General features: G+C 40.1%; 2 protein-coding genes across 4 annotated transcripts in view; both read right to left on the bottom strand.

Annotated features, from left to right (window-relative positions):
* Window positions 1-1,637: 1,637 nt before the first annotated feature.
* On the bottom strand, window positions 1,638-13,390 carry FBXO4 (F-box protein 4). The gene is made up of 7 exons (XM_024578604.2): window positions 13,183-13,390; window positions 11,791-12,026; window positions 9,585-9,805; window positions 7,023-7,098; window positions 6,735-6,910; window positions 3,164-3,339; window positions 1,638-1,999 (listed from the first exon to the last, which is right to left on the bottom strand). Exons 1-7 carry the CDS (start codon window positions 13,369-13,371, stop codon window positions 1,910-1,912), a joined length of 1,164 nt encoding a protein of 387 aa, XP_024434372.2. The 5' UTR covers window positions 13,372-13,390; the 3' UTR covers window positions 1,638-1,909.
* A 1,369-nt stretch (window positions 13,391-14,759) lies between these two features.
* The window catches only part of RIMOC1 (RAB7A interacting MON1-CCZ1 complex subunit 1), a 28,733-nt gene continuing 23,885 nt past the window's right edge, over window positions 14,760-19,607 (bottom strand). For all 3 annotated transcript variants that reach the window (XM_053914567.2, XM_053914564.2, XM_053914561.2), the window contains one exon: window positions 14,760-19,605. In XM_053914567.2, coding sequence (XP_053770542.1) covers window positions 19,322-19,605 — 284 coding nt within the window. In that variant the 3' untranslated portion in view covers window positions 14,760-19,321. The remainder of the gene's footprint in view (window positions 19,606-19,607) is intronic.

Here is a 19,607-nt window from a genome sequence, read left to right as displayed (position 1 = left end):
ATATAATATGTGAAAAGGGGATTAAGTATTAATAAATAAAATTAAGTATGAGAAGCATACTACAGTAAATGACATTCTTTAATTCAAGTTTTATCAGCATATTAAAGGTTCTGAGAGGTCCTGTTATGTTGACTCAGTTATTAATTAATATCTAAAAGTACCAACTACCTTGACCTAAAAGATAGCTATAAAATATTCAACCTAACAACTACAGGATATAAACTCTTTTTGAGTGTATGTGGTACATTCACCAAATAGACTATAAACTGGTCCATAAAGCAAGTCTCAAAAAATTTAAAAAGACTAAAATTTTAGAGTATGCTCTCGGATAATAGAGAATTGAGTTAAGATATCAGTAACAATAAAATATCTAGGAAATAAAGATTCAAAAGCACTAAAATAATATTATACTATATAATATATGGGTTGAAAAAGTAATCACAAGATATTAGAAAATATTTTAACTGAATAATAATAAATATACAATATATCAAACTGTGTGGATGCAGCTAAAGAGGGCTTAGGGAAAAATGTATAGCTTTAAATGCCTGTGTTTTTAAAAAAGGACTAGGACCAATGACCTAAGTTTCTACCTTAATAAACTAGAAAAGAATAAATTTTTATTTTGAATAAATTTTTTTAAAATCTAAAAAACAGAGATATAGACCAATGATATTGAATAGAACATAAACCAATTATATCAAATATAGAATAAATCATTAAACCCAAAGCTGGTTCTTTTTGAACACACTAAAAAAAAGAAAAAGGGATCTACTTTTGGCATAACAGCCTGAGGAGTTCCATGGAATGGCTCCCTTGAAAAGAAAATTATTTTAAAAAAACAACCAGTTTCTGTAAATGGTACTAAGAACATATAGCAAATGAAGGAACTTTTTAAAAAAAATCTACTGAAAACTCAGTAAGAACAGCAAGCATCTGGTTTTTTAATCAAGACCCACTCCATCCTTCCCTCTTCCAACTCCGACTGTGGCAGTTGAGGACTCAGAGTCCCTCTCCCAGTCTTCCCAGGGGAAGCAGGATTGTCCGCATTTCTCATCCTGCCTCAGTTACAGGTCGCTGAAGCTACGTTATAGATGAGTGTACCTGAGATGCAGGGGCTCCTTTCTTAGGCGGCTATATTTTGTGCAGCACCACTAAGAATGCTAGGCTCTTTTATTATAATCTTAAAAATCCTCATTTCCAATGAGATAGGAGGGCTGTAATGTTTCCTCTGCAAAGTGCAAGCAATTTGTGAGGAGGAGGTCATGTGATCATGTGAACCTCTGAGACTATGAAATAAAATTTGGCTTTAGTACCTTAGCACCTTTCAAAGTTATTTAGCAATACCAAGAGCTTCCAGGAAGTTATTTTCACTAAATTAGTATTAAGTATGATATAAAGTTAATTTCCACCATTTCAGAAAAGAAGTTGGAAGGCCATAATATTAAAAGCAATTCCAGAATATTCCAGTCTTTAAACAGCATATTCATACTCATTAAATATAAAAACTTTTCTGATAACCCATTAAGGACCCTTAAAAAGAATCTACAGAAAGCTTAGCAAATTTGCTATTTCCCACTAGGGCAAACTTTAAACTGAAAAGAACAGAAACCACAAGGAATGAGTTAGGCACAAACTTGTTTTTTCCAGAATTTATTATTTTTTAAAAGACAGAAAATATAAAAATTATCAAAAAATCTTAAAATGTTCATTTTGGGGCTAAAATTGCTTGCATTGAAACTTTTACTTGTAGTTGTTAAGGTAAAAAACAAAGTTTATATTAAAAACATAGCAGCTACAATATAAAGCCTACCTACAAAGAGGCAGGACAAAACAAGCTGACTGAGCAAATATTGACATCATGACCTTAGTGTCAACTGGTTTCAGTTCCCAGGGTCTAAAAGGAGGATCACCTTGCATGCTTAGATTCAACTTCTTCAAGAATCCACTGAATGCCATTCAAAAATCCTGTTAGAGTTTCAGCTTCTATATCCTGGACCTATGAGCAGATAAGAAAGACCATTATCAGTAAGAAACTGAGTCCAAAATCTTATGATTATGAGGGACATTTTTCTAGAAGACCAAAAAACCCAAAAAGGACTAAAAAAATCCCAGTAAACTTTGGATGAGTCACTCAAGTTTTGTCTTCTAGAGAGCTTAGATGAAAAACATGATCTGGTGTGGCCCAGGTGGCGGGAGCATTGTCCCATAGACCAAAGGGTTGCAGGTTCCTTTCCCTGGTCAGGGCATATACCCAGGTTGCAGGTTCAATCCCCAGTTGGGGTCTGTACAAGAAAGCAAACAAGTCGATATTCCTCTCTCTCTCTCTCCCCTCTCCTCTCTAAAAGCAAAGGAAAAATGTCCTAGGATGAGGATTAGAAAAATATATATGTATATGATCTCCTATCTTATAACTATTACCAGTATGAGGCTCATTACTTATCCTTGGGGATGGGAAAACTTACCATTTCCATTACTTGTTTGTATATATTAGCAAAAAAATCCTCCAAAAGAAACATTTTGAAAACTAAAACATTTTTGAATGAGCCCAAATAGTCTACTGATAAATGTGATGTCTTCTTGTAAAAACGTGTCTCTAAGACTGCCACTCCTCCTAATGGCAAGCTAAAATTCCCACGTCTCAGGAAGGTACACCTTTATTTGTAGCTTTCAAATTGCTGTCCAGTTTCCAGGGATCCTTGGAAGATATTAGGGGAGAAAGGAAAAAAATCCTCTTTTTCAGCAAAAGCATTTCCAATATTAATTTTCCTTTATTTTACTTAAAGGCTTTTATGTAAGGATTCATTTGATGAAAAGATTCCATAATTAAAATAAAATTTGGAAAGCAAGAAACTGTAAGATGGAATCTACACTTTCAATGGTCCTTGAAGCATAATTCATTAATTCTGAAAAAACCATGACAGTGGCATCTAAAAAAAATCCCCAATTACTTTATCACCGTATCCATGACAGGATAGGCAAGTAAATGGTCAGCTGAGACTTACTGACACCAACCAAGTATCTCCCATCAATTAAGCTATTAAAAGTGACTTTAGAATACTGTTCTCTTTCATTAAAGAGAATAGGTAGGAAAGAATAAAATCCAATAAAAACAATGAAAAATAAAATAAGATTTTTCTCACCAAAGAAGAGAGGACCTTACCATCCATGGGTGGTTGAGATGATTCAGACGGAGCTCATGCGCCAAATAAAAACAGGGCATTCTTTTTACATTTGCTTGAGAAATACAAGATAAAACCAGCATTGGTCTTCCTGAAGATCCAAAAGCCGGATCTGTCATTGCCATAATTCGAGAATATTCATCTTGCCATTCATGTCCTAAGGAATGTAGTCAAAACTCTTAATTTGCATTACTTGTAATGATTTCTAAAATAATAAAATAAAATCAAAAACTAACAAAACAGTCCTGGCTGTTGTGGCTCAGTGGACTGAGGACCGGCCTGTGATCCAAAGGGTCACCAGTTTGATTCCCAGTCAGGGCACATGCCTGGGTTGCAGGTCAGGTCCCCCAGTTGGGGGTGTGCGAGAGGCAACCACACATCGATGTTTCACTCCCTCTCATTCTCCCTCCTTTCCCCCTTGTCTAAAAATAAATAAATAAAATCTTAAAAAAAAATAAACTTACAAAACAAGCAAACCAAAAAATTACCAGAATCCAAACATAACAAACCGCTTCTATTGCTTTGTTCATTTATTAATATGTCATAAGATTACATTAAGTAGCTTTGCAAGGACAGGTATTTAGGTGTAATCAGGGAGGGGGGATCATTTTATCATTCTGATGTCTCTATAGTTAAAAAAATACTTTGATATAGATATTTTCCTCTCACAAATTCTGTAACTAGCACTACCCTTTCTTTCAAAGTCCTTAATTTCAAAAATTTAAACATATAGTTTGGTATAGCTTTTTTATACAAACTGACAATTTCTGCCTTTCGCTGGAGTGTATAAATCACTGACATTTTGTGGCAGACAGAATTCTAGAGTGACCCCCAATGAGTCAGACCCTTGTACAATCCCTTCCCCTTTGAGTGGGAGGAACCTGCAAATATAATGGGGTACCACTACCATCATCAGGCTACACTGTCCTATTAGAGATATTGTCCTCGGTGAGCTGACCTAATCAGGTAAGCCCTTAAAAGGGATGAGGTTCTTCCTGGTAAGAGAGATTCTCCATTGCTGGATTTGAAGACAGACGGAGTCACACAGCAAAGAAGGAAGATGGCCTCTAGAAGCTGAGAGCAGCCCCCAGCTGACAGCCAGCAAGGAAACCGGACCTCAGTTCTGCAATGCAGATCTGAATTCAGTCAATAACTCGAGTGAGCTAAAAAGCACATTTCCCCCCCAGGCCTACATTTTATCCTCACCACTGGCTTATTTAATAGTTAACTATACATACCTCTGTCATACATTCCTTGAAGGTTGTGCAAAGATTTACAATGCATATTTTTAGCTTATAACAGTCTACCTTTAAATAGTATACAATTTCTCATATGTAATAATATCACACCAGTATATTTCCATTTCCTCCCTTCTGTGCTGTGTTGTACTGTTATCATATACTTTACTTAAAAATTCATATACCCACAATACATTGTTACTATTTTCCTTTATATAATTATATGGAAATTAAAATAAGAAAAAATAATTACATATAGCTTTACTGTGTTCATCCCAGGGTTCTTGATTTCTTTTTGTAGATACAATTTTCCATCAGGTAATATTCTACTGCCTAAAGAGATTCCTTTAATATTTTTTCTTGTGCAAGTCTGCTGATAATGAATTTTCTCAGGTTTTATTTGTTTGAAAAAGTCTTGATTTTGCCTTCATTTTTAAAAGATTTCTTTGCTAGATTTAAGGTTCCCCCCGCCCCGCCTTTGCAACACTGTACAGGTTTCCCTTCACTGCCTTCTAGCCGGCAGCACTCAGGGAGTCTCTGTCCTTACCTTTGGCCCTCTATATGTAGCTTTCCTTTTGCTCTGGCTGCCTTCAACATACTCTGTTTACCTTTGGTTTTCATCAATTTGGCTATGATACATCTAGATGTATTTTTTATTTATCAGATTTGGAGTTTTCTGAGAATCTTATATCCATGGCTTGTCATCTTTCAGTAATTTTGAAATAATTTAGGCCACTATGTTCAAAATCTTCTTTTTCCCTCTTCTTACCCCCTTCATATTTTACACATTAAAATAATAATTGGATTCCAATTATACACATACATTAGATCAGGGATTAACATGTTATATTCTGTCTTTATAAATACAACTGTTTCGGAAAACAGCCATGAGCATTAATTTACAAATTGTCTATGGCTACTTCTGCACCCTAAGAGTAGAGCTGAGTAACTGAGATCATCATATGGTTCATACACCTAAAATATTTAACATCTGGCCTTTGAAGAAAAATTTAGCTCTTCCCGAGTTAGATCACTTGATGGATATCCTCAGCTCTTAAATGCTCTGTTCCTCACTCCCACTTTTTCTTCTTTGTGGGGTTTCTTTTTTTTTTTTTTTGGATAATTTCAACTGTGTTATCTTCAGTTCACTGAAGGTTTCCTTTGCTAGTAAGTCCACTGAAGGAACTATTCACCTGTTATCATATTTTTCATATTTAGCATTCCCATTTTACTCTTTCATAGCTTCCTTCTGTCTGCTGAAAATCCTTATCTGTTCACCTTTTGTCCACCTTTTCTATTAAACCCCTTAATGTATTAATCATAGTTCTTTAAACGGCCATTTCTAGACTGCCATCACCCAGGCAATCTCTGGGCCTGGTTCCATTGACTGCTTTACCTCCTGACAATGGATCATTTCATTTTGATTTGTGTGTGTGTGTTTTATAAATTTTTAATTTAATGCTAGATGTTTCATGTAAAACAATGCAGACTGAGGTACAGAGGACTTACTCCTGGGAATGGGCATGCTTCTTCTGTCAGGCCATTAGTACACTAGGTCCAGTCCAATTAGTCAGTAGTTAAGCAAAATTTGGCTTTTAGTTACAGTTAACTTTAGTATACCATAAACTTTAAATTCTTTCACCAGTGGGCTGCTACCTTGTTCTGAGTGAGAACAATATATTATAATTTATGTCCTAGCTTGCTTACAGTGATTTGAGGAAGAAATTACAACACTGGCTTTGGCCCAAAAAGGTTCTGATTTCATGCCTACATATCACTGTGAATGGCAATTATTCAGAACATATGCAGAGTGTTCTTAACTAACCTACTTAATTGAAGTAAATATTTCACCCTATACTTCTATGTGGGTAATTAAAACAAAGGTAAACATCTTCAGTTATCTGCATAAATTATCTGAATAGGGCCAAAAGCAGAAAAACAGCAATAACAAGAAGTGCAGAAGAATACAACAAAATAATATCACAGTTATAGTATCAAATTTTAGTATGCATCAAAGTTCTGTAGGTGCTTGTTTAAAAAACCAAGTTAAAAACTTGTACTGTGATGCCCAAGACACAATCCAAATCTATGAATCACAATGTACCTGAAAAGGAATCAGGCAGTTGTTTTCAATAAGCTCCCAGTGACCCTAATGCATGTCAAGGTTTGAGAACCCACTATTAACTAATGGTAACAGAATAACACTGATAAAATTAAAGATCATATTCTTAAGAAGCCCAGTAAAGCCTAAAAAATATTTTGTATTTGTTTTGCAAAGCAAGTGCTTTTAAGAAGAAAATATGATAATGCTTACTTTTCTGAGCTTCAGCATTTGCAACATAGATGAACCCATCAACAACTTCACACACCTTCTGAATTTGTGGAATGACACTGTATCGGCTTCCCTGTTGATCATCCCCTTCATTCTGTAGACTGAACATCTTGTTAACTGCACTTGTATGCTCTTCTCTTGCTCTATCTCTTTCCTTTCTATATAAGAACAATGTAAGCATAAAATATAAACAGACACTAAACAGGTGGCATCCCCCTAAAATGTTCCAGTTGTAATGTTTCAGGTAAGTTACCAAGAAGGCAGGCTTACCTGGTAGTTGAATATAATATCAGGATGTTGAATTTATGTTGGTTGCTCAACTGAAAACTGACTCCTGATCCAATACCTAAAGGAGAAGATTACAGCGATCAAAAAGTCATTGATAAAGACAGCAAAAGATCAGACTGAAAAAATTACCCAGATTTTTAAAAATTCTATGACAAGTTATATACAGCTTTGAATTAAAATGAAATGTTTGTGCTGAAGATAAGATGCTGCTTGCAATTTTCATTCACATAGTAATAAAAATATAGAGAAAGAACAAAAAGAACTGCTAGGTTTGTAACAGTCCTTTTCACATCACCATCACTGTCTCCATCAACCTTGCCGTCGTATCAGTAGCCGCTGCATCACAACAGCTACCGCTCTTTATCCTTATGACTAACATCCATTTTCTCATTTCTATGTTTCTCATTTGTCTTACACTCCATGTATACATTTGATAAATTGATGAGGAGTTACCAATGGCAACATAGAAAACTAAAAAAAATGTGGCAGATACTGACTTTTAGAATTAGACCTTAGAATCTTTTTGTCTTTTAGACAAAGTCCACCATGATCTTTGTTTCCATCAGTTTAACTTACAGAGATTACCCTCTCAGCACATGGCCCTCAACCCAACCCGATCTCCATGATGTTCTGCGCCACCTTGCCAATGACGCACCCTCTATTCTTCCCTGATCTTGCAGGGAGGGTCTGAGGCATAATTAGATTGCCTTCTCAAACAATCAATCCAGCAGCTGTCTGGAGAATCCAATTGCTATTTCATAATCCACAAATTTACCCATATCCCCAACTTCTCCTGGAAGCGTTCCTTCCACCCCATGGCTTTACTTGAAACCAGCCTGCCCCTAGGTGCCGCTTCTCTTGCAGTGGACTTTCAGGTAACAAGGTGTTTATTCTCACATCTCAGGGTAAAGAGGTGGGGTCAGTGTTGTCTTCACTAACTAGTGCCATGTCTTAACCATTACTCACCAAACCTCTTGAAAAACTCCATCTCTTTGAGACACACACAGCATTCAGATCTAGTACCATCTCTCCCTCCTTGACCTTGTCATTTATAAATTTCCTTTTGATACTCCCTTCCTCCAAACATTCACTGAGGATTTCAGCACCTGGTTCACAATCTTCCTCTCCATCCTCAGAGACTTCTGAGCCCACATGGACTCCATGACTCCCAAATCTTGATTTCTAGCCCAGAATTTGCTCCTGAGATACAGATGCACAAAGTAATCCATTCAATAATGCAACATATACTGAGTGCCTTCTATGTGCCTGGCACTTGAGATCCAGCTAAGAATAAAGCTGACAAGATTCCTGCTCTAATGGAGCTTCCGTTCAAGTGGATTGCTTATAGCAGGCATTTATCTCTACACATTCAGTCAATTCTATATCCTTCATTTTTTATCACAGTATTATTGTGGTTCCCGTGTCTTTATAGCGCCTTCTAATCAAGTTTCCACTTAGGAGCCAGAGTGATCTCTCTACGTATAATGACCATCTCACTCTTCTGCTTGAAATTCTCCAACGGCTTCCAAATGTTTAAGCATGGCATGCAAGTGTCTTCTCACCTGGCCTCAGCGCACACATACAGAGCTACTGCAAATGTGCCATGCACATCCCAAGCTTTGTGCCTTTAGAAACATAGTTCTCACTACTTAGAATACTTTTACCCTGTCTTTATTTGATTGCCTACTCCTACTCACCTTGATGACTCACGTGACACATCCTGCATGACCCTTAACTTTCTACCCAGGAACTACTTACAGCATGTTCAAATCACCTGTACACTTGTCTCTGCCCTCATCACCTAGACGAGGTATCTTCAAGGAGCAAGATTTTTGATGTTTGGTTTAAATCTTTGCATCTCTAGCATCTTACAGGTGCTAGATTATACTCTCATTTTATTATATATTCTGCTTACCAACTAATTTCATGGTTGTTGTGGATATTTTTTCATAGAAAGCAGAAGGTGATAAATGAGTTTTTTTGAAATTTCAATATATAGGATGTGAAAGTACTTTGCACACAGTAGATGCTAAAGTTTTTGCTGTTAATATTCTTTTTTTTAATAATTGATTGTAGAGAGAAGAGAAGGGAGAAAGAAATGGGGAGGGGAGAGAGGGAGAGAAGTGTTGTTTAGTTGTTCCACTTATTTATGCATTCATTGGTTGATTCATGTGCCCTGACCAGGAATCAAACCCACAACCCTGGTGTACAGGGACAATGCTCCAACCACATAAGCTACCCAGCCAGGACCAACATTCTTTTAAAATATGGTAAATATTGCACAAATCCAACAACTGGGCAACATAATTTACTTTCACAGAATGTTAATATTCTGTGTTACACAAACTTGAGGAAATAAGAGGAAGCTTGTATCTCATAAAAAGTACATTAATTCTTTCAATCCACTGGCAGTTGGGGGGCCCCCGTTAACCAATTACTATATTTCATTACATCAAATAATTAATTAGAAATAAATTTCTTTCTATTTACTTTAAGTGTCAATCTCATGTTAAATTACACATTGTAGATTAACATGAAAATTACCATCAATTTGCCTCTGAGGCACACCAGCTGTTGGGCAAAGTTCCTCAGAAGACATCAAGCTCAACACCAAAGATGTATTCAGTTCCTCCAAGCCTGGTCCAAACATAGCAAATCGTGGTTCATTCTGAATGATCAGTGAGTGTAAAAATGAGGTCACTGCTCCATACATAGGACGGCTAGATTTCGAGGATCTTCTTGTATACGGACAGCACATTTTATAGCTGTATAAAATTGTCACAATTAGAAAATTAACAGAGACAAACTTAAGTTACTCATTCAACAATATGTAATATGTTGTGAACTGCTAGATACAAGGGATGCAGTGACTATATAGTTGCAATTCCCGTGGAGGGGAGTGGAGGAGAGACACAATTATAGTATGTGTGCCAAGTGCCATGACTGGAAAACGCAGGAGGGACTATGGGAGTACTAGTGGTCCAGAAACTGAGAAAGTCCTCCCCAGGGACTGGTTACTTACTCTCTAACCTTTCATTTAGATTCTCTCTTGGAACATCTGGTCTAACATTTGTTTTAATGGTTAAAATTCACTGCAATGGTTAAAATGGAGCAGTGATTCTCAGCCGGGGTGATTTTGCTCCTCAACCCCATGCTCCAGGGAGCACATGGCAATGTCTAGAGACATTTCTGTCATCACAACAGGGTTGTGAGGATCAGAAATAATTTTATTTGGTCACAAAAGATAGTTACTATGACTATCACTACCCCTGGGGAAAATCTGGTTTCACAGAGTCAGATACACTTGATGATGGTTGATTGTAGGACAATGTAAAGATAACTCCCAGCAAATGAGAGTATAGTAGCACTGGTTGAAATTAGATACAATAACATATCATGTGCATTTTAATAATTTTTTAATCCTCACCCAAGGATGTGTTTATTAGTTTTAGAAAGAAAGGAAGGGAAGAGAGAGGAACATTGATCATCTGCTCCTGCCAGCGCCCTGACCGGGATCGAACCTGCAACCTTTTGGTGTACAGGATGACACTCCAATCAAGGGAGCCACCTGGCCAGGACCATGAGGTGTGTTTTAATCAAGCAGTCTCAGAAGACGAGGTAATGGCATCTGGATTAGAATAAGATTCTGAATAATTTAAATAAAATATGGGGGAAAAGTCCTGTATATAGCTAGTAAATCTAGCACAGCAAAAACAATTCTTAACTAAAGCACAAATATATATATTTTTATATAAATATATACTAATATATTATTTCATCCTCACCCAGGATACATTTTATATGATATTATATTGTATATAATAACATATATGTTAATCCTCACCCAAGAATATATTTATTGATTTTAGAAAGAGATGGAGGGAGGGAGGGAGGAAGAGACAGAGGGAGAGAGAGAGAGAAACATCAATGTGAGAGAGAAACATCAATTGTCTGCCTTCTATACCCCAACAGGATTGAACCCACAGTGTAGGTAGGTATGTGCCCTGACTGGGAATTGAACCTGCAACCTTTTGGTGTATGGAATGACGTTCCAACAAACTGAGCCACCAGCCCAGGAACAAATATTCTTCTAATTTTATTTAGAATGCCTTAAAGTGGGGGCTCTCAATAAAGCAGGTTATATCCGGATCCGATGACATTATCTACTTTTACGGTAGCATGATGGGGCTCCGACCTGAACAGTCCCTCGGGAGCTGTATGACCTCAGGCCGATCCATGATCACTGTGAACCTCGATTCCACTCCACAACAGGGGTAAACTCTTTCTTACTGGGTGAGGATGAAATAAGTAAACACACATAAAACAACCCTCATAGACCCAGCGGCTCACTAGCAGTAATTCTCTCGCCTACGTTATATTTGGCAATACCAATGCTTTTGGGTAGTAAGAAAATCTTATTTCCCAGAACCTCGAGAATGGTTTTCTCCCCGCCAAAGAACCACTCCCTGATCTCCGGCCGCTCCTTTTCTGGCTCCGGAAACTACTAACTATTTAACAAAAGGACAAGTATTCGAAAGATAATAAAAATTTTAAGAAGAGTTTTACTTCTTGCCACGTGAACTGCGTATATTTATTCAAATGCTCTGGTCCGGCATCACAGGGAAATAACAAAATAACGGAAGTCATTTCACTCAATCCCCCATTTTCACAAAAGTACACTCTGAACCAAAAGCTAGCAGCAGGACTACTGACTGCGTCTTCTCTTTAATTCACAAAACCAGATACTTACACTGCCATGTAGTCAAAAAATGCACCGCCGCTGACTTCGGCTACAGGTTTTTTAAGGATTTCTAGATCCGGAAGAGACTTCCAGTCAACAGAAGACCAGGAAGGAAGATCCCGCAGCAGAAAATACCTCCACAGAAGTGGATCCCGCACGGTTTCGTTCCAGTAGTGACTCGCACTTCCCAACTGGCACAGGTCGTTGGGAGAAAGAAACGACAGGATATAGAGCTGTACGTCAGTCTGAAACAGAGGAAAGCGGCGAGTACGAAAAAGGAATGAGTAACCTCTCTTGGAAAACTGTCTTCTGACAATACACTGTAAAAAAAAACTATTATACCAGGAAACCAAAGGTCAGCTGAAGTGTCTCCACTGAACTACCACGATAAGTTACCAAGTGGACAGCGAACGGTGATGCGAGACAACCGGAGACCGACCCATCAGCCCGAACTCTCGGCTAAACCCAACTTCAGCACCTCATTCCGAAGCTGCCCTCCTGCCGTCAGGAAGGAATCGGAACTGAGCGCTCAACTTCTGACACAGCGAAACACTCCCGAGAAAGCCAACCATTGCTCTACCACCTTTCAAGCGAAAGAACCAGTTCCTTTCATTTCTTTTCATGGGCATTTTGCCACGCCATTTGAGTAGATTGCTTAAGGAAATGATTTGTTCTTCAAAACGAACTTTTATCAGGCAAACTCATTTTATCATGAGAAGTAATCAAAAAGTAAACCTGTCCCCTGAGTCCCTCTACAAAATCGGAATTACTTCAAAGGGGGAGGGAGAGCCTTGGAGGCGCTCCGAGCCCGCAGGTCCTAATTTCTGACGGACGGACGTCGGAGGGAGGTGACAACAGTCGGGGGGGATGCAGAACTTGAATAATTTCTAACAATTTCCCCTCTCTCCACTGTCCCATCAGCCTAACAGGTCTACCAGTAAGTGCTGCGTAGGCCTCCCGAACCCCTCGGGGAGGGGCGTGTGTTTGGGGGACGCCCCCGCGTTCCGGACAGTCCGCCCGGGATGCAGATGCAGAGAATAGACGGACGCTGGGCGCTTTCCTAAAATGACCAGAAAGTCTGCAATGGTCTCCTTCTCTGCTTGACCTGGCGTTCAGGGTGCCCTGGTCCCAGGACCTGCCTGGGGTAGAAAATCTGAGGGTGACCCGGCGGGCGACCACGACGCTCCCCGAAGCTCAGTCCCGCTGCGACCTTCGGCCCGGCTGCGGAGCACAGGATCAACCCAGGGTGTTTCTGGCCAGCTGTTGCTCCCCGCCGACCACACAGCCGCTGCAGCCAGAGGCCCCCTGGGCGCGGGGAGGTGGCCAGGCTCCCGGGCGTGGCCGGGGAGCAGGAGACCCTCCGGGCCTGACCCTTCGGTGTCTGTAGCCCACAGTGCTCACCGGCAGCCGAGTCAGGGGGCTGGGCTCCTCCTCCGCCTCCTCTCGGGAGGCGCTCCGCGCCCCGCGCTCCTTGCCCACCGACTGCCAGAAATTCCTCCAGCCGCTGCGGATGGCCGCCTCCCAGCGGCCCCAGTCACTGTAGTGTGGCTGAGGAGAGCTGCTGCCTCTGTGTGGCTCGCTTCCGGCCATGTCCGCTGGCACCCACGTGACTTGCGCAGAGCCACGCCGACGCCCCGCCTCCCCAGACGCCCCGCCCCTCAGCCCCGCCCCCGCCCCGCCTGCCCCGGAGCCGGGATGCAAGAGTTGTGGGGTTGGACTGTTTCGGAGCTGCGCTGAGATCTCCTGCAGGCTCACTGCTGTGCCTTTCAGGCCTCGGCCTTGGCCACAGCAACTTCCCCTGTGGCCATCACATCTCTTGCCCCTTTACAACGCTATTACTTGACCCAGGACGTTCCCTCCGGTTCTACTTTGCTCTTTCTTAAACACACACTACCACATACCGTCTCCACCTTTTCACTTAAGACCAACCCACAGTATTGCAAATTTTCCTCTTTGCCTTTCACAGCTACGGACTACTCATATGGATTTACCATGGTTTAGAGTAATCTATTTTTAAATAGGATATATATAATATTTAGATGACTAACATTTCATTACATACCTGACTTGTGAGTTAAGTGTGAGACCAAGGTACCAGAAACAATCTTAATCAGGCTGATTGGTAAATGTAGAAGTTGGTTAACAGTGTATATATGCACTGTATATTTATATTTATATATAAATATATGTGTATTTGGAGCCTGGGGCTGAAATTTTCTGAAAATTGTAGGTTTTCTTCTGGCCACACCCATGTAACAAGCACCTGAGATGCCTCTCTAAACCTGCTTCCAATTTTTTTTTTAACCTGCTTCCTATTTGCAATGGCCAGCACCACTTGAGGACAGGGCAACGAGTGACTGCTCCCTGGCCAGAAGAGTTGGTCACTCAGTCATTCTGGCTGAGTGTTAGTTTTCAGCATGGTGAACAAGGTGTGCCCATACACAGGACAGACAGGAAGGAACATGGTAATAGTAGTAACTCTTCTGAGCTCTTGCCATGTGCTAGACATTGATCATTTAATCTTCAAAAATCTGTGAGGCAGATACTATTGGTATTCCTGTGTTAAATAAGATATTAAGACACAGAAAGGTTAAGTAATATACATAGTCACATAGCTAAGAAATGACAGGGCTGGGATTTAAGCTCAGCACCCCAGCTCCAGAGCCCATACTTCTGTCTGCAAGTTGTGAGGGCCAGAAGAAATAACATTCAGACCTCGGTAGTGAACTGAGACGATAAAAGTTTTCCTTCTCACACAACACCCAGACATAAAAACAAGACAGAAATGTGGGAACATCATTTTATTTCAAAATTTTTATATGCTCCACATCATTTTACTTGGAAATTTTCACAGAAGTAGGAAAACAAAATAACAGCAAAGAATACAGCATGAGGACATAACACATACTTTAACTGTAAATACATTAAATGTATTCTAATTTAATACTTTCATAATATGATCTCATATTGTGTTAAAAAACACAAGGGAGTACCCTTCTAGTTGCTAGATGGTAACCCCGTTCATGAATCCATTACTAAAGCCAGTCAGATCTTCAAAACAATACAAGGCAGTGATATTAGAGAACTTCAAAATCCTGGATTCTATGGCACATGGGGATCCTTCTGTGAACCACAAAAAGGAACCCTGAACTGGAGACGGAGAAATTTTAAGCAACTAAAAACTAATGTCAACCAGCTGTGGGTTATTAAAAATGCCATTAAAATGAATCTGAGAATGCATCTGACACATCTCCCACTTTAATGAACACCAGAGAATTCACAGTGGGATTGTAAAGGTAGGAATGTAATTTTATTGTGGGATTTTAACCATGACTCAGCATGCAAAAGAATAAGGGAAAGTCTTCAGTCTTTTTGAAGGTTTTATTTACCTTTAGAGAGGGAAAGGGAGAAAGAGAAGGAGAGGAACATCAATGACGTGCGAGAGAAACATGGATCTTTCCCATATCCCCAACCGGAGACCTGGCCTACAACTCAGGCAGGTGCCCTGACTGGGAATTGAACCAGCGACCTTTTAGTTCGCAGGCTGGCATTCAGCATGAAACAATTTGCAGAGACCCTATAAATGCAGCAAAGTGGGAAGGATTTTAAGTCTCAAAGCCTACTTGATCTATGAAAATTCATACAGGGAAAGAGCAATACAAATTTAAGGACTTATGAAAACTGTTAACAGAGTTTAAGTTTTAGTAACTATCAGAGAACCCAAAAGGAGAAACCCTTAGTATAATAAATGCACCAAGGCCTTCAGACTCACCCATTAGTAAAGTCCACACTGGAGAACACTTTAAATGTAATAAAATTGACAAGGTCTTACACAGTGACTCACTTCTTATTGCAGAATCAGAAAGAGAAACTTTATAAATGTACTGAATGTTCAAGGAATTTAACCAGTGTAGAATGTGAAGATACAAAATGCTAAAGTAGACAGGTGCTTGGAGGTGCCCTTCCCAACCATCTTGAAAATAGCACTCCTCTCCAGTCACACTAACCCCTTAACCTGTTTTATTCTTCAAAGCACTGACCACTTAAGATGCCAGTTATTTCTTAAATGTGTTCACTTCCTCCACAAGAAGGCAAACTCTGAAAGAGGGTGTTTTGCAAAGCTACACATCCTCAGTGCCTAGGACAAAACCTGGCATGTAGTAGGCACACAGAAGTTGATGAGTGAATTATAGTACCTTCCTTATGTGGTAGCTGGAAGTTACTTCATTCTACATGAAACAGAACTTACTTAGCAGGCTTTAACATACAAAATATGTTCACTGTTTTGTAATACCGTAGAGTAAAAAGCATTGTATTATATTATCACTGTTATGGCATACAAATTATCTTCCAATTGTGTGGGGGTGGAAAAGTTGTACAAAAAGCACCCAATAGTGCCCTCACAACTGTACCAAGCAGTGAGGCCCAAGTGGTTCACAAGGGTCACAAAGGCAATATGGAAGTTCCAAGCTTTTAAAGAGGAAGTTCTCGTTTCCCTGGGTCCAACTCTCATTCCTGATACTTCACTCAGGAGTGCTTTCCTTGTTTGTCTTGTCAACCACTGGTGCAGAGGGCATGGCAGTGTGGAACGCAGCAGTCACCCTTTTGTGCAGAGCTGGGCACTTAGAATCACATCACTTATTAATTCCAAAAGTTTGACTCATGGTTTAACACTGATTAAGCATTATGTATAAAGGTAGATTTTAAAAACACAGTGCTCACCATCATAAGGAAAACAATAAAGCAACGCAATCCCTGTGATAACACGGGAGGGCAAGATGACATGAGCAGAAACAAAGGAGCACCGAAGTCTCGCTGGAAAGGGCTGAAAAAAGCCGTATGGATACAGCATCACTGGAGCGAGTGCAGTCTAAAGGATAAGTAGGTATCGCTGGGCCACACAGCAGGGCAAAGCGTTCCAGGTGGAAGTGATACAGTCTGCAAGGATGTCCAGGAACACACACAGCACATGGGGAAGAACTGGAAGTATTGTACTTGATCAAGATGCTCCAAAATGGGGAGGTGGGAGGGGGTGGGCAGCATGTGGATCTAAAAACTATATTTTAAATGATTTAAATCTTTATATTTAGAAAGCATAAGGTATTCTCACAGTAAAACTTGGTGAACCATTAAGTTAAATAAAAATCTTCTTAGCTATATAAGGATAAGCACAGAGATGGGGGCAGAAATAAGGAGAGATTCCACTTGTCTCAAGAGGCTCTATGAGAAGGTTTATGTTTATGAAAAGGTGCCTGGGTTTTGCTGTGTGAGAACACTGCACTAGAACATGACTGCACAGGGTGATTTGCAGAGGTGAGGGGGAAGGTAGGCAGAAACTGGGTTATGGCATTCTGCAGTGCTCTGCTCCACTCAGTGGAAGAGCAAAAAAAAAAGAGGAAAATGAACAGGAAAAGATTTTACATGAAAGAGGATTAGTGGTTTTGACATACTGAACTTAAAACCACTATGGGATGTCTAAGTGAAGATATTTAATAGGCAGCTAGAAATCAGGTTTAGAGAACAGGAAGAAAGCTGGGATTCAAGTACACGTTTGGGAGTCAGTCTAACATTAAAGGTAGTAGAAGCACCCATGGCTATGAATGACATTGCACACAAGAGTATTTAGAATAATTAAAGAGGAGGAAGAAGGAAAAAACAGAAACGGGGATAAAAAGAGGAAAAGGACAAACTCTAGGGAAGATCAATCACCTCAGGGTAGGCAGAGAAAGAGAAGCCTCAGGGGAAAGGAAGAGGACGGCAGGCAGGGAAGATGGAGACTGGTCCTCCAGAGGAAGCAGGCTAGCTCTTTTCTTCTAAAAAGAGTCGGGGTGGTGGGGGCAGAGATAAGGAGGGCAAAGCTAATAAACAGAAACTGACCTCCTAACCATCTCAGTTTTCTGTAAGATAGGGCCAATGGCCATCTGTTAGGGGAGGGACAGAGGGCTTGAGGAATGTTAGTGGTTTAGATCAACCATAGTGGAATGGAGAGGGGCCCTGCCAGTAAAAACAAAAGGCTTACATTGAGGGCTCCTCTGGAGTTGAAGGTGAGATACTTAGAGTGATTCCACTCGGAAGGGCTGCACGTACTTCACGTGGAACTCAGCATCCAGGAAAGGTGAATGATAGCATGAATTAAAGGGTGAGGGCTTGCAGAATGATGAGGCTGTAGGACAAGAGGAAGGCGGATTTGGGGGTCTGTAGAGAGCACTTTATTCAGTTCCTCTCAGCCTGGCTGGATAAGGAAGGGAGAAGATCTGGAAGGGCCTGATGGTTTCCCAGAAAAGGCAGTGGTCAGGAGGAGGAGGCTGTGAAGAAGTGAAAACAAGGAGAAAATCAATGAAAATGAAGAGGTGAAAGAGCTAGGCAGATGAGAATTACCATCAGTAACTAACATTTCAGATTTCAGAAAGAGAAACTCAGGATGGTGACAGTCAAGGTGTGGCCGTGGGAGTACACACTCTGGGGAAGTGATAGAACCACTGGGTGGAGCTCCACAGGAAGCCTGTAAGCAGGACAGCAGGTAGGGTCCCTGGCTTTTTACACTCGCCCCTACTAGTAAAGACAAAAACATATAAACATTTCAATACATATGAGAAGATGTGCCTTAAAGACATATGAGCTAACAGTGGACTAATCTAACTTGGTTTTTATCTTTATTACTCATTTGATAAACCATGCATATTCTTTTAAACAAGATAGGAAAATCATTTTAAATTTTGATAAAATACCTAATAGGATGGATAAAAAATTTAAATGCCAAAAGTAATACATGGTAAAATAATTAAACCATCATTCTTTTATGAAGTCTTTCACTATTTTTTTCAGTATTTTATTTATTTATTGTTAGAGAGGAGGGAAGGGAGGGAGAAAGAGAGGGATAGAAACACCAATGTGTGGTTGCCTCTGGAGTGCCCCCTACTGGGGACCTGGCCTGCAACCCAGGCATGTGCCCTGACTGGGAGTCGAACAGGTCACCCTTTGGTTCACAGGCCAGCTCTCAATCCACTGAGCCACACCAGCCAGGGCAAGTCTTTATTTATCTTACTCTGGTAATGGAATCTGAACATTTGTCATGATTTTGCCAATTTTTACATCTGTAGCATGTATCTAAAGCAGTGAGGTTACTTGATTTTAACCTTTGAAGCCTAGCAGACTTCATGGTACAGAGATAGAAAAATAACCTACAGATAGTAAAAACGGTCAATTCTGTTATATTTTACCACAAAAAAACCCCCCTGAAGTAACAGAAAAAAAAACTTTGCAAAGCTGAATGGATTCCTCCTCAGTATTAGTGACAGGGTTTCTGTAGTTCAGGAAGTTGGAACATCATACATGCCATTTTAGAAGTGACAGGACCATTCCTTCATAGGTTTAAGAATATATAAGGAAACATGGTGGTGGCATTTCAAAAAGGGCAACCAACTGGACACCTTTATGTAGTGTGACATTCTGAAGTTCAGCATCAATGCATCTTCTTTTCTGGAACGTTTCCATTTCATGGGTCTTTTTGTTTTTGTTTGAAAAAGACTAGGTAAACTTACTAGGTAGAGCGATGCTGAAAGAAGTTTAAAATTTGTTTTGCATTTGTTGTATTCCACTCTTGTTCCTTCAGGGGTCCTTCGCACACAGACACATACTTCTTCAAAATTTTTTCTCCTACTTCTCGGAAATCCAAGGGTTCTTTGTGTGTAGCGTGGCTTGCTCCAGAAACACCGGTGCCCACTTCCTGGTTTTCTGGCTGTGGGTCCGCACAGTGCTTCAACCCCCAGTAACACATCTCTCCACTGTACATCATAGCCAGCAAATGGATGTCACTGAATATTCCT

The sequence above is a fragment of the Desmodus rotundus genome, chromosome 1 (genome assembly GCF_022682495.2).
Source record: "Desmodus rotundus isolate HL8 chromosome 1, HLdesRot8A.1, whole genome shotgun sequence".
In the NCBI taxonomy this organism is placed as follows: Eukaryota; Metazoa; Chordata; class Mammalia; order Chiroptera; family Phyllostomidae; genus Desmodus; species Desmodus rotundus.
Note: the sequence above shows the minus strand (reverse complement) of the source record. Positions and strands in the feature narration are given on the sequence as shown.

What these genes read in the sequence shown, in the direction of transcription:
- FBXO4 (XM_024578604.2), bottom strand. Translation starts at nt 13,371, where the DNA reads ATGGCCGGAAGCGAGCCACACAGAGGCAGCAGCTCTCCTCAGCCACAC. An exon ending in GCCCCCTGACTCGGCTGCCG is followed by an intron (nt 12,027 to 13,182) that starts GTGAGCACTGTG and finishes CCTCTGTTTCAG; the next exon opens with ACTGACGTACAGCTCTATAT. An exon ending in AAATGCTGAAGCTCAGAAAA is followed by an intron (nt 3,340 to 6,734) that starts GTAAGCATTATC and finishes TACATTCCTTAG; the next exon opens with GACATGAATGGCAAGATGAA.